Source organism: Lepisma saccharinum, chromosome 25, assembly GCF_977018435.1.
Source record: "Lepisma saccharinum chromosome 25, izLepSacc3.1, whole genome shotgun sequence".
Lineage (NCBI taxonomy): Eukaryota > Metazoa > Arthropoda > Insecta > Zygentoma > Lepismatidae > Lepisma > Lepisma saccharinum.
Genome location: NC_139253.1, coordinates 55,413,829 through 55,429,332, shown reverse-complemented (window position 1 = coordinate 55,429,332; position 15,504 = coordinate 55,413,829). Strand labels below are relative to the sequence as shown.

The 15,504-nt window shown below is 33.7% G+C and overlaps 1 protein-coding gene across 2 annotated transcripts in view; it reads left to right on the top strand.

Annotated features, from left to right (window-relative positions):
* Positions 1-10,002, top strand: part of LOC145978946 (uncharacterized) — a 47,049-nt gene extending 37,047 nt beyond the window's left edge. For both annotated transcript variants that reach the window (XM_083111953.1, XM_083111954.1), the window contains one exon: positions 3,911-10,002. In XM_083111953.1, coding sequence (XP_082968079.1) covers positions 3,951-6,524 — 2,574 coding nt within the window. In that variant the 5' untranslated portion in view covers positions 3,911-3,950 and the 3' untranslated portion in view covers positions 6,525-10,002. The remainder of the gene's footprint in view (positions 1-3,910) is intronic.
* The last annotated feature ends 5,502 nt before the right edge of the window (positions 10,003-15,504 follow it).

Here is a 15,504-nt window from a genome sequence, read left to right as displayed (position 1 = left end):
ATTATTGACACATTAAAATGATGATTGAAATGTTATAGCTGCATTTTATTATTTTGCATAATATTATTCTTTTCACTAAGTGAACAATGATGTACTTGGGGTCAGTTACCCTATTCTACACCCTCGAATTTTCATTTTTTTTTTATTATGAAGATTATGTGATCCTAATTGTGAATAAAAAAAAAAACTGATCGCGGAAAGAAATATTTATGACTGTACAGCCGTTTAAAGTTGAGATTTTGTCATTTGAAATTGTTGAGTCCAAATTTCCCACCGATTCCGGGCTCCACTTCTGGGGTAATTGACTTACCTCTCCCTACCGCTACCGGGACCCCACCTCCGCTCCACTACACTACGCTGCGGTTACCCACCTTCATCTATAGAGTCCCTTTTAAAGGCAAGTTAGAAATTGGCCGGAGTCACCTGCCCCCATCACTATTTCTCACTGTTTTCCGCATTGACACACGAAGATACCAGAAATGAAGGCTAAAATTAAACCTAAGAAGGTAACTTACGTCTTTTTACCAAGGCCAGGCACTGAATAGCGGGTTGAAGTTAAATTTGTAAGTCCAAAAATGAAGTAAATCCTACGTTGAAAGTCCTTGTTGTCCTTTTCCACAGAATACCATCCTCCACTCCCTTCCCATCATAAAAATAAGAAGTCTCAAATTATCCCATTCCACAAGTCATTTAGAAAAAACAACCCTCTCCTTTACGGGCTGCAGTTGCCTAAAATAAATCATTAATTCCAATTTCTGAAGTCTCATAAATGAAATCCAATGTCTGAATCATGATCCGAAATCTTCTGACTTGTGCCTGTGAGATGAATCCATCATCTGCCATCATAGAAGTTCTGAAAAACATTTTTGACGTTACACAAGGAATTTTAATTTTATAAAAAACATAAGTTTCGTAGCATGTAGATCTAAAAAATTAACCTCCGCATTATTTGCAAACACTGTTTGTTATGAGGAACTAAATATTTTCATGAAAATATTTGAAATGTGCCTGAAATCGAGGGTGTAGAAAGGGGTACCGGAGCCCATACTTGTTGCACTGTAATACGATATTTGTATTTGCTTAGGTAGGTCTGCTATCATGATGTAAATGATAATGAAAAAAGTTGTTTGTATGTCCTCGATATGTGTCTGTTGTCTGCAGGTGCCATTTTAATCATAGCCTGATAATCGTTATTTTTAAAAGCCAATATTTTTTACTTTCAATGTCTGTACAATAACTAACTAACTCCCTAGCCTCCTTAAACCCGAAGGTTCATGGCTGCAGCAACACAGGCCTTCCATCTTTCCCTATCTTGAGCAAGTTCTATATACTCTTTTCCATCCCTACCGATTTCCCTTAGGTCCATCTCAACGTTGTCCTTCCATCTTCGTCTTGGCCTTCCTACAGATCTCTTACCGTCAGGTTTCCCAACAAGAATCCTGTAAACTCCTCTTTCCTCTCCCATTCGTGCCACATGGCCTGCCCACCTAAGTCTTCTTGATTTAATTATTCTAATAATATCTGGACATGAATACAAATTATGTAGTTCTAAATTATGTAACCTTCTCCACTCACCTGTCTCCTCATCCCTTTTAGGTCCAAAGATTTTCCTAAGGATCTTATTTTCAAATACTCTCAATTTATGTTCCTCTTTCAATGTAAGGGACCAAGTTTCACATCCATATAATACTACAGGCAAAATTACTGTTTTGTATATTTTAACTTTTAGTTTCTTAGATATTAAACGAGAAGACAAAAGTTTATGAAGATAGAAGTAACATGCATTTCCTGAATTAAGCCTACTTTTTATTTCCTCTTTAATATAATTTTCATTTGTTAATATTACTCCAAAGTATTTGAATTTGGAAACTGGTTCAAACGAGTTGTTATCAATAATTAGATTTTGATTATTACCTAACACTTGGTTTCGGCCTGTAAGCATATATATATATATTTAGTTTTCTCTTTGTTAACTTCCAAACCTATCTCTTTAGCAGTTTTGAAAAATATTTTAGCATTATTCTTAATTGTATTTATATCATCAACTAATAAGTCTACATCATCTGCATATGCTAACAACTGAGTCACACCATTTAATTTTAGTCCTTCTTTAGTTTCTTTTACCTTCCTTACAGCATATTCTAAGGCAAAATTAAAGAGCAATGGAGATAATGCATCTCCTTGTTTTAACCCATCATGTCTGTACAATAATGAAAATATATTTTAATCTTCATGATGTAAAGATGTCATTGATTATAGGAATGTGGAGACCAGATAATACATCTTTTAATGAAATTGCAGTTTTCCTTTTTAAAGTGGTGATTTATCACTATTCTGTTATTAAATTGGTTGGTAATTAGTCAGTTAATTAGATATTTTGGTCAGTTAGTATTTTTGGCCCTTTGACTAGTTTTCACCCCTGTGGTAGTGAGGAGTAAACATAGTATTGTCCGTTTCCATGCATTAAAGGCTAAGTTTTCATATCGGCCTGCAAAAAATGCCTGCACTGCTCCTGTACATAAGATCCAATGCATTTTTTGAACAATGACTTTCAATATTGCCCAACAGGATGGTCCAAAATGGACTGTACAACTTTGTAAGTGTGTAAACATTTATTCGAAGGAGTTACAGAACTGGTTTGGTGTCATTTTGTAAGGAAATACATCAAGTTTTAGCTACAAGTAAAAATGTTATTTTGGTTCAATGTGGGTCCTATTGGTAATATGGCAGACATCCCATCTGAAGTCATTTCTTGCCAAACCCACAGAAGCATATCAAGCGTCACATCTTTGACTGTGGCATAGATTCGGGCTCTGAGTTCAACTAGATTAGCTGGTGAGTTTGGAACATACACTAGATCTTTAATGAAACTCTAAAAGTTAAAGTCGAGGGGTGCCAGATCAGGTGAACAAGGAACAAGGTGGCCATGCAATTGGATGACCATGACCTACCCATTGACCTGGAAAAAAATAACTAAATTTTATTCTTGCTTAGGGCACAACAGACATTCACCTTTGGCCTGTCACAGCCATGTTCCAAAGATAATCGCGGATTTTCGCTGCCCTAAATTCTGCAGGTGTGAGTGTTTCCACTGTGGTGAAATGTTGTCTTGTCACTGAAAATGATGTTATCCAAGAATCGCCATCTTCATCCATCCTCTTTAACATATTTACACAGAATTTCTGATGTCACACTGTCCGGGTCTTTTACGTTTGTGTACATCGTAAATCTGTATGGTTTCAGATGCATTTTCTCAACACATGCCAAATGGTAATATGTGGAATGCTGTTCTCACGAGGTGCACATCAGGTTGACTTTGTAGGTCTACCAACAAAACTTTCCCTCACTTGCTCAACAATAGCATTGGAAACACACGGGTGGCCTGGGAATTTGTTATGTTGAACAGAACGACCAGTCTCAACAAAACACTGATGCCAAGAGTAAATGGTAGGCCTACTGGGAGGATCTTTCCCATAATGGTTACAGGAGTTATGTTTCACAATGTTAGCAGATTTCGTTTATTCAAACCAAGACACAGTGAGCTCGCTCGACCTGTGAAAGCAGCCATTTTTAATGGAATTTGGTACTATTTCACAATGCTATTCAAAATTGATGTATTTCCTTACAAAATGACGCCACAATCAGTTCTGTAACTTTTTCGAATATTTTTTTATACATTTACAAAGTTGTAAAGTCCTTTGTAGGCCACCCTGTATATTGCATAAAGAAACAATAAAAGAGTAGTTATATTTCGTTCATTGCGCAAAATTTTCTGCGGCCACTATTTTTCTGCATATCCAGCAATGTCTTATCACACATAATTGATAGCTTTCTTAACTGTAAGTACAGGGATGACTACGAAAAGAATTATTTATAAAATTTCTTTTAATGTTTTTTTTATTATTTTCAGGATTGAATATGAAGGTGATGCCTAAGAGTTTCTATGGTGTATGTTCTTCGGGATAGTGCTCTGTGATAGTACCAGAATGAAAAGCTCAAGTATGCCCAGAGGTGACTTACTGAAAACTTATGCTAGAATTGTCTCCGCTGAAGGGTTTACTTTAACGGAACCTCACATAATGCAGTTGATGGAAATCTATCATTTGCATATTGGAACACCAAAGCTCTCTTTTCTCAGAAATGAAGTAAAATTGTGGTTTTGGAGTGAAATAGATTGTGACACATTCGTTACGACAATCCCAGCAATTAATTTCGGATCAAATGCTAGGTATGAAGTCCCAATCATTGCATACAATTTTGTTATCAAGAACATTCTGGTAAGAAATAACTTTAAGAATGTCCAAGCTTCCCTCATGAAAGGAAAGTTTAAGTGTGAGAAAGTGATTACCACGGGAAAAAGACATGTTACGGCTACGTGCAGAAACCCCCAGCATGTCGGACACTTAATAGATACGGGATTTTATTTCATGTCTGAAAGGTTTGATGTTGAACTGCCTAAAAATATTGAACCATGCTTGAGGTGTAACCAGTTTGGACATGTTTTTCTACAGTGTAGAACTTTATTTCCTCAGTGCAAAAAATGTGGTGAATTCCAACTAACTGAATTCTGCACACATTCCAGGCTCACTAATTTTCATATGAGGAAATATTGTTCCACTTGCAGTGTTTATGATCATAATACAGGTGAAATTTGGTGTCCCATGTATCCAAAACAAAACCAAGAACTGTATGCAGCAATTGTTCATGTAGCTGTGGACCATGACATACAAAATAGCAGCAGTCGGATGAAGAGAAAAATGCAAATATCACCAAAATGTTCAAGTTCTCCTACAAAAAAAAGAGCAAGCATTGAGGGTAAGGGTACTGTGGCTATCCAATCCCCTAACTGTGAAGAATGTGAAACCCAGCAACAGCAGGGCAATGCTGTACTAGATGGTGAAGCATCAGAGAGAGAAAGTAACACATCTTTTGGCTATGATAATTCGTTTGCTCATGAGGTACCTTTGTTTGAGAAGAAAAATGGAAGTAACTGCAATGTCAAGGATGTCCCTGAGGTAAAACAATCTCCAAAAGAGAAGCTTTCAGAAGAACAAAATGAGTGTACTTCTTCATCTTCAACCACTGAAGATTCAAGTGACTTACCTAAACAGCATGATGAATGTGATAAAAGGGAAGAGAAATCTCTACAAGATCTGAATAAAAATGTAGATGTTGTTCCAATGAGCCGCATTGCAAAGGATATCAAAGACTTGTTTACGGTCGTCTATAAACGGGTGCGCAAGCATTTTGAGAAGAAAAGGGAATTGTCTATCCCAGAGGTAGAAGCGTACAATAAGATGAAAGAATCATTTCTTACTGCAGTGGACCATTTGACGTGCAATATTAAAAATGATAATGTGCGTTCAGAATTACTTGGCATTTGCACATTGCAAGAAGTTGGCAGAGATAGCCAGATGACAGATAAGCAGTCTGAAAGTCTACATGAAACTGACACTGGAGGTCATACACAGGACAAAAAGAGTAGTAGTTCCACTGTATCTGATACATTGTGTGGAGAATTGTTAATGTGTACTGCAGACCTTCAGACTGACATTAAAACTAACACAGATTTGCTGACTAACCAGCAGTCAGTCTTACATGCTTGTTCACAAGTAACTTGTACCTCTGAAACCAAACCTTTAGATAAAGCAAACATCCCTGCTGTAAAGGATTTTTTGGACACCAGTATAGATAAAGAGCAGATAAGTAATGTTTCAGAGAATGAGATGTGCTGTATAAGCACTGTGGAAGAAAGGAACTCTCCCTTCAAAGTTGAAGATCCTTCTCAGGAACAGTCAAATCATAATGTGATGGATGAAATAATAGAATCTCAGTGTTCAAATAGGAGCAGATCTAACAAACGTTCTCTTGAACACTTGTCATGCAGCACAAACAAATATGTAGGAAAAGATAAGATGTTGAAATCTGAAGAAGCTGGAACTGATGAAAGCAATGGACAAAAATGTAGTATCGACAAAAGCAAGAAGTTCTCAGGACGTTCAAAAGATCCGAATCATGACGTGATACCAAGTACACAAGTAGTCAGTGATAACACCAGTGCAAAACCTCTCTGTAGTGAAAGTATTTGCTCAGGAATACAGTGTGTGGAGAAATCAAGTCAGTGTGATCCAGAATCTCTAAAAATGAGAAATCTTCAACCTGCTCGTGAAACCAGTACTACCCTAGACAGTGAACCAAATGCATCAGGCTCCACCAGGAGGCAAATGGAACAGGGAGCCATTAGTTCAGGGACAGCAAAAGCAATTCTGTATGGCCGTAAGTACAAAAGAATGATAGATGCCATTATCAGTAAGAAGTTAAGGGCCTGGACAACGTCCATGGCTGATTTCTTTATAGATATTCTTACAGAGAATGCTCTGTGTATCAATACTGATGATCCTGAACAAAAAATGAAAAATATTATGGAGAATAGATTCCAGTTCTTGAAGACAGACTTGATGAAGAGTGTTGAATCAGAGTTGTCTGGGGAGGTGAGTGATGAAACTGATTCTGTGCCTGAGTGAAGTGTGTGTGTTCATTCATCTAATTACTCAATATGTTAAAATGGCTGGTATATCATGTTAACATTTGGTTCACTTGGGAATATGAAAATATACCTGCATATGGAGTTATTTATCAGCCTGTCAATTCCTTTATACCTATTTGGAATATATAAGTAAATTAGAACAGCACACTGTTCCATTACTCATGTTCATACCCTTTCAAAAGTTACATATTTATTTGTCAATTAATGGTACATTAATTAGGTGAATATCTCATATGTGATTGGCTTTTTTTTGCCTCATGTAAACCAAGTACTTTTCATAATGGTACAAGAACATCAATGGAATGAATAACACTTGTAAAACTGCACAGTCGGAGAGGAAACAATATACTGTTAGGCATTTTTACACTTAGCTGTGAGGTATTTGCTGCGCAGTGTGTACATAGTGCAAATAATAATATACCTATTTTACTGTGTATGAACAAGCTACCAGAGCTGAAGAACTTATTTTTACAATCCATAACAATGTGTTGGTTATATTTCTGCACATAAATATCTGATTTCAATGTGGTTCATATATTCCATATAAAATACTGTGAATGCCTAATAGCCATTATCCTCTGAAATATGTCAATTTACTATTGTAGGTGGAATGTCTTAAGACACACACTTGCATAAAAAGGGCCTTATATTCAAAACTCTTTAACAAAGGCACAACCATTTATCACAAATCAAAATTTAAAATTTTCCATCTCATCTATGTCAGATTGCCAGTACAATTTTAATACTATCAACATTAATAATGGCTTTGTGTTTTTTTTTTGTTATAATGTCGGGTTTATATATTGTGTAGAGAAAAATGAGTCAAACATTATTTGATAAAAGTGGTTTTCTCAGAAAAGTGGAAAAAGAAACATGATATTTCTGAGTAAACAGTATGTTCAATATAATATTCTGAGGAGATTTGTATTTCGATGTATACCTTCAACAATGTCTTTGATTGGAGAGTAACTGCTCCATCCGATAGAGTATCACTTTTTTATTGCATGGGAATTTCATGTGTATTCAGTTAGGTGACAATTTAGTCCATAAACCAGATTCATGTAATGTCATATAATTTTGTGTTTTGTTTTAATATTGGAATATTTGTTTGACTAGATATTGATTTTTTTATTTAATTTGATATTGGCTTCATTTGTATTTATGACCATGTGCCATACAGAAACAACTTTTTGTAAACAGTGTGTCCATATTCATGATTAGGTTATATTTTCTAAACTGTGCTACACTAAATGAAAGAATTCATGTTTCTTTCCATATGTGTGACCACTATTTTAAGAACACCAAATCTGTACACTTTCATTTGACATAGCTCGCAAGTAAAAATCTAATGGGTTAACCATTACGGTAGCTGTTGTTTCCACCCTCTTCTTCAGTGCTCTTGAGCAATACAGAGAAATTCCAACTTGCTGAAAGACATTCTCACGTATGCCTTGTGATAACATCAATATATGTTGTGATAAAGTAGGTTCCATGAAGAAATTTCAGGGTTCACATTCATGTTAAAATGTGGCAGGTCAAAGAATACATTGCACCTTCCACTGTACAGTCACCTATCTTAACTGAATGGAATGATGAGTTGCTTCACTTTGACTTGTTCATCACGCAACCCGAGCAGCTTGATTAAACAACATCTGTTTGCATTTCCCTTTCATTTAGTGTTATCATCATTCTGTGTTTTCAGAGTTTGAAAAGCTCAGTACAACCTTACAGGCGTATGAGAAAACTATATAAATGGCATGCATATTTTGAACCCCCTTTCAGTGTAAAAGACTTTAGTAGCAGAATAAATGTTATGTCACAACATTGCACATGCAAGAGAGTGAAGAATCAAGTGTGGCAGAATGGCCAAGGGTTTATGGTAGTTGCCCACAATGTGGAAGATTGCTGGTTTGATTCCTGTAAAAAAAAAAAAAATGAATCTGTAAAGATAATGTAGGTGAATCAGTCTACAAGATATCTTTATTTTCAATACCTCTGATCCATTTTTTGGTTAGTCTTCCTTGAACTGCTCTGACTAGAAATATATTTTGCTCCTCTATTATAGTATCTACTTGAATCATGAATGGAAGATTGAGTATCATTGTCAGATCTTAAATAAAGGTAATATTCACTACTTGTGACAATGTAGATTGAGTATCATAACTTGAAATTTTTCCATTCCAAAGTAGCAAGTAATGCCTTACTTGTCTGGTGCAAAGTTTTTGTCTTCAGAGTCTGAAAACCGAAATAGATTCTCTTCATGCTTGCAATCTACCCAAACACTTTTGCACAGAATTTCAGATATTATTTTTATTCTTGTTTGACTATTAGTGTTTAGAGTAAATTAATTCATTTCTAGCAGACTTATATTATATTCTACTTATGTGCAGAGCTCACAGACGCAGCTATTGGTACTTCATACTGTTAAAACTCTTTCTCTGTTCAACAAGTTTAAAAGGCTTCCCATATTTTCATGACTCAAGGTTGGACACTTGTGATATAAATTACCTAATGATGTAATGAATTTTATGTTTCCTGCAGCAAATACCACTTCAATCGAAACATTTTCCTTTATTCCATAAACAGCTTCAAGTATAAGGCTTTACAGATCACAAAGACCTATTCTATTAAGGTCAGCACAAGTTTTGAATGTGGTTCGAAACACCACTACTACATACTAGATATTCTTGACCTTGACAGAATTTGTCTTTGCATGTATGTATTTGAATTCTGTATCCTTATAGCTGAAGCTGTCTGTGTAATAAATTAAGAAACATGTTTGGATTTGCTGTGAGAAACATACAAATTTGCAACATTAATAAGTAATATACATCACAAGTATCCAATTTGAGTCATATGAAAAATAGCGCACAATAATTTGAAAGTTTATCGTAGGACAACCTTGTGAGTTAGCTGCACCATACCAAAGTATGCTTATATTATAAAATCAGCAATAATACTGTATAATTAATCAATGTGAACTATTTTTAGAACATAGAACTTAGTTGTATTTTACTTTGTGATACAGATTTACATTTGTCATTGGAACGAAAGTAAAAGTATTGAAAAATCATGTTTTGATACCTTTTTTTTATTGTTTTGATCATAAGTCATTTATTTTGTGATATAAAATAGAGAGATTAGTTCACTAGCTCTAGTGGACTGAATAAATATTACATAATCTTTGCATGAAAATGCTTACATGTTTCTTGTGAAGTTCAAAAATGGACATAAGGATTTAACCTAAGAAAATAAATAGTGAGAAAATTGTGTTCAGATTAATTGATATTCAGCTTGAGTCATATAGAGAGAATGTTAATAGATAATATATAGATATATTTTGATCATCCTCTGTTATATTTGTAAGATATATTATGTCCTCTTTAGGATAAATTGTATGAAGTTCTACTTTTGTTATTTTGTAATATTCTCATTATAATGTTCCTGAAAAGTAGATATATTGGTACATAACCTGATTGAATGTAGATTAGAATATAGTTCATAAGTAAATATCTAAGTGCAATATATGTTTTTTGCTTTCTCTATTCTAAATTGAATTTATATTTCTGGAGCATCAAAACAATGTTGGTAATTTTCGATGGCCAAAAACTGTTCCTTTTCATATAAACTGTTCCTTTTTGTATTAAATGTATTTTCAAAACTCTTATCAATATGGAATTTGTGCACAATGGTCAGACAGATGATTTAAATTTTCTGATTTGATTTGCAATGTTGCTGATAGTGAATACATAAGAATATGACTACTCCATCCTTTTGCTAAAGAGAAATCTTTATATTGTAGCTATTCCTGAGTGTAATTTGATTCAATTGATTGAATTATGTAATTTTGTGTTTGTTGCAAACTACAGTGTGCCAATGGTGGATGAAGAGTTCCTATTCCTTTAATGTCTTATTTTTGTTCCATTGATCTAACATCTCATCAACACAGTAACTTGGAAATGTTCAATTTGGTCCCCAGAAGAATATCTGCTCATAAGGTGGATTAAAAATGTTAAAGTTTCAGCAACTTGGTTTCACTACATATTAAAACCGTGAATGTAAAATCATTGATTTGAGTGGCATATTCTCTCATATCTCATTCCAACATGTGAATTATGAGTCTTAAACCGTAAAAAGATTCTCATCTCCAATGTTAAAGAGCTTGTGTAGTACAGTTTAAATTTGTTCAATATTATTCTGAAAGTGGATGTCTGAATTTAAACATTGCCTGTAATAGGCTGTGAATATGCAGTAAAAATATAGATAAGTTAGGGATCATGTTGTGACAAACATGACAATTGAAGTTTTCATACACAAGAAGTGTGCACACACACACACTGCATGAACTGTGACAGTATAATTTCTAGATCACACTCTTAGTAAAACAAATATTTGAGTAATCTTGCTTGTGCACTAGCAGCTCTTCTTTACTTTTAAAGTAATCTTTGTCCACAGCTATACATTTATGCTCCTACCAGAGAACTCTGCTCTCAGGAATTCCTTTGCTAGTTGCTAGAAATATCTTAAAATAGTCTTTGCATACCAAGAACCTACTTCAGGTGAATAGAGTGGTCATTTATTTGGTAATCAATGTTGTAATTAATTTCTTGACCAGTAGTTAGTGTACATCTGTTCACATGTTAAATTCTACCATATTGTTTGTGTCTATCTGTACTTTTCTACAATTGTCTCTCTTTTCAGTTTTTGCTGCCCACTTGCCCACTTCTGACATATTCCCCCTTTCTTGAGCCCTTTATACTGCTCAAGACACTTCTTCCATGGCATATTCTAAATAAATACATATACAACTTTAACAGTTCTATCAATTCAGTATCACTTTTGATGATCTTTGCAAATTAATTTGATTTTAATATGCTACTCTTTTCATGATTTCATTTCTACTCACTCACTGTGCTGGTATGTGGTTTATACCATTTCAAGTTAAAACATACCAATATATGCATAACTATGTGATTTTGCCTGTATATCACAATGTGGGCAGCACTGTGTTACCAGTAATTACATTACCACTCCTTGAATGTTGTAAGAAGCAAGATATTTCTAGAGCTGTGGGAAAGTTTGTGTCTGCTCAAATTCACAAATTAATAAAAGAACTAATTAAAATTTTGATTTTGGTTTCAGCAATCTAGACGCTCCAAACGGTCCATCCAAAATGTCCTTAATTTTTCATTACATTACACGTTCACCATGTAAATGTGGTGACAAACCTCAGATGTTTTATACATGAGGAGTTTATTTTCTTTAAATTATAAAGAATGTCAAATAGTGTTCCCAATTATGTGTAAAAGAAACCATGTGTAATATTTTTGTGTTCTGGATTTGTTCCTTAAGAGAGTTATTTTTCGGTGCATAAATATTTTCATACTTAAATTCAGTATATATTGCATATCACATTTTATATTAGAAAGGTTGATATTTTCTGGATATATTTATTACACAGTTACGTAACTATACTACAGTACTAAGTATTGCAATTCTCTTGCAATAATATTAAAAGAGTTATTTTTCAGTGCATAAATATTTTCATACTTAAATTCAGTATATATTGCATATCACATTTTATATTAAAAAGGTTGATATTTTCTGGATATATTTATTACACAGTTACGTAACTATACTACAGTACTAAGTATTGCAATTCTCTTGCAATAATATTATGTATAGTATTATGTACATATCAAATAAACTAGAAGAATATTTGAAAGCAAGTGTACAGAGAAAACTTAATCTCTTTTATTAGTGTGAGGAAGATTTATATTAAGACTGATTTTTTAAAACTGTTAAAACATTGAAATGTAAAGATTTGTTAATTTTTGTGAAACTATTGGGAATGTGTGGAGATAATAAAAATAAAAATATTTATAGTTGTACAGCAGAATAGGTAGAGTACAACTACGTTTTTTAATATTAGATTTTAAGTAAGAAGCTCAGTTTCTTTGCATTCTTTATATTCAAATAGCTTTGCAGCTTTTGTCACAATTGTAGTTTGCAAGAATATGTAAAATTTAAAGTAAAATCCATAAAATAGACTGGTTAGGTCATTATGTTGTTGTTAGTATTAGGTTATGTTAATAGAGAATTGATTTTCTTTATTTTTGAACCATTTTGTGGAGTTTATTTGTTCATTGAATGTGAATTGTTTTAATACTTTAATAATTTAACATTATACCTTCTGAAGTAATTACACTGTAAAGAAAGTTAGAGTATATCGTAAGATGTTCTCGTAGATTCTGCTGCTTAGATATACAAATTCCAGTCCCTGTCAATTTATATCTGACTGTCCAGTCTGGTACCTTTCTACCAGATGAGACCAGCATGGAATTTGTAATTTCCAAACTAACAAGAACATTCTGTATTTATAACAAACCCTTCTTTCACCTGTTTTGTAATATTTACTAAAGTCTAACATTTCTGCATTTAAAGTACTAAACATGTAACTCACCTTATTCCTTACGGTATTCATGTGTGTCTTGTGCATTTGTTTCTGTACACACGACCAAAAAACCTCCTCTCATGTGCTGGAACTTTGTTTATTTTTGAACAAATTTCCAGTATAAAGAAATGCAATATAGATATTTTGATGGAGAATGAAAAATATTGGAAGCTTTTTCCAAGTATTCTCCAGTTTGGACTTTTTGTTTTCGAACTTTTTTAATTCTCTCTTTTAATACAGATTTTTTTATGCCATACTTTTTAAATTACTTGTACAACCCTTTCATGCAGTCTCACTGTATTTTTTTTGTTTAATGTGGATACTTTTCTCACATTTCAGTCTTTATTCTCTTTGTTTTTGCATTTTCTGGTGATTTTTCTCCCACTTAATATTGCCTTTGCATCCTCTCAGTGCTAACACACTTTCTAGCATCTTTATGTATTTTCACCTTTTTATTACTTCATTCTCTTTGTCTATATTTGTACTTCTTAGTGATTTTAATCCAATTATTTCCTTCTGTTACTACTGAGTATGTGTTTCGTAAATTATTATGATGTACCCCTTATTGCATGACTACATTGAATTCATTTTTTTGCAATTACAAACAGCACAAGAATATACAGGCCACTGACCCAAATCACAAATGTAATAGATCATTCGAGATATTTATTGGCATCATTTCACAATTGGTTCTACACTTGAAACCAGTTAGAGATTATCTGCAATAAAAATAAGCAGGATTGAGTCTAGGTAATGCATTTATCATACATAGCCATACGCAGTGCTAACTCCAGTTTTAAAGGAAGTTACAACAATGATGTAGATAATGCAGTATTGTTAGTTAGTTTTTCCCTTCCAATTGCAAAAGCACAATGGGGAGGTGGCTAATGACAAATTTTCATCTAGAATATTCGTAAATAGGGTATTCTTGCAGAATTTGAGAAGGTTAGTGGAGGTGTTCATGTATTTTGATAGTCTGTCCCAACGTTCTGTTCACTTTCTTTCAACTCTTCTCATCAGCAACATTTTTATTTTTTTACCACTCTGCAACCAGATGAAAATACACGCTGAGCTTGATAGCTGTAAGGAAAACACAGTTAATAGCAATTAGAAAACATTATTTCTGAAGTTGAATAGCGCTATGTCAATTTGATTTCATTCCGAGAACAATGAATTTTTCCAAACATGTGAACAAGTAAACATTATATTATCACAATGCAATTCAAGTAAATAGCACATCAGCTTTGAATTTCTTTGAAGATAAGAACTCTGCATAACAAGTATTGTATAGTAGGCATAATAAAAAGTACAAATTATTTGTGATATGTATTCAACAGTTCCTATTGAAGGAAGCATCTGAAAGTAACATCATGTTAGTTAAGTTTCATATAAATTGTACTTTTCTGAAAAAAATATTAGATTCATTTTCATTCATCAGTGCAATTGTTTCATTATTTAACTCTATATACATTGTCTTTTTCATCTAGTATTAATTTGTGTTTAGAACAATCTAGTTAAAAACCTAAAAAGTACAGCAAAATTACCTGATTGTATAAGGAGCATTTAAGGCAACACAAATGGCATTGCTATGTGTATTATGTACTGAAGTAAATCAGATGTTAATTTTTTATATATATTATGTTCCTGGTTTTGTTTTAAACTTCAAGTATTGTTTCTATAGTTATAAAAATCCTGAAATTATTGTATGTACCTTGTAATCAAATTTATTTCAAATTTTTCATGTCAAGTGAAAACTCAATAAAATGTTTTCAAATGCTTTAACTTTTAAGCTTATATTTTACACTCGTAAACATAAGATAACAATATTCTTGAGAATATAGTGCAGTCAAGTTCAAGGAATCAAGGGGTGCTGGATTCAATACTCAGTGGAGTCGCATTGTGGTTCAGATCCTACTTTAAACTATAGGTTGAATCCCAATTAGCCCATCTGTAGACTTAAATAAAAAAACAAAGCTCAAGTACATGAGGATGCAAATTGTTTAACAAAAATCCCATCCCTTCAGCTTCATATTACTGTACTGTTTGTGCTAGAATGCATTTTCTTTGGGGCCTCCCTGATGCCACAGTTGTAACATCATTACTTTGTAATCAAGGTGTCCTGGGGACCTCCTCGACGCCGCAGTGGTAGCGTCGTCGCCTTGTAATCAAGGGGTCCCGGGTTCGATACCCGGTGGAGGCTCATAGTGGTTCGGATCCCACTTTAAACTGTAGGTCCAGTCCCGATTAGCCTTATCGTGCATAAAATGGACTTAAAACACCAACTCAAGCAAACCAACTCAAGGTGTCCTGGGTTTGATACACACTTTGTTGACAGCTTCTTATATAAATTGATTGATTGAATTAAAATTGTTGTGTGTGTCGGCACGTGTGGCCATTTTGCACCCTTATCTTTCTTACTTAAAATATTAAAACAAGGGATGTAAAAAGGCCCTTGAAAAAAGTTGAACGTGCAAGGTTGTAAAGGGACCTGCACAAGACAAAC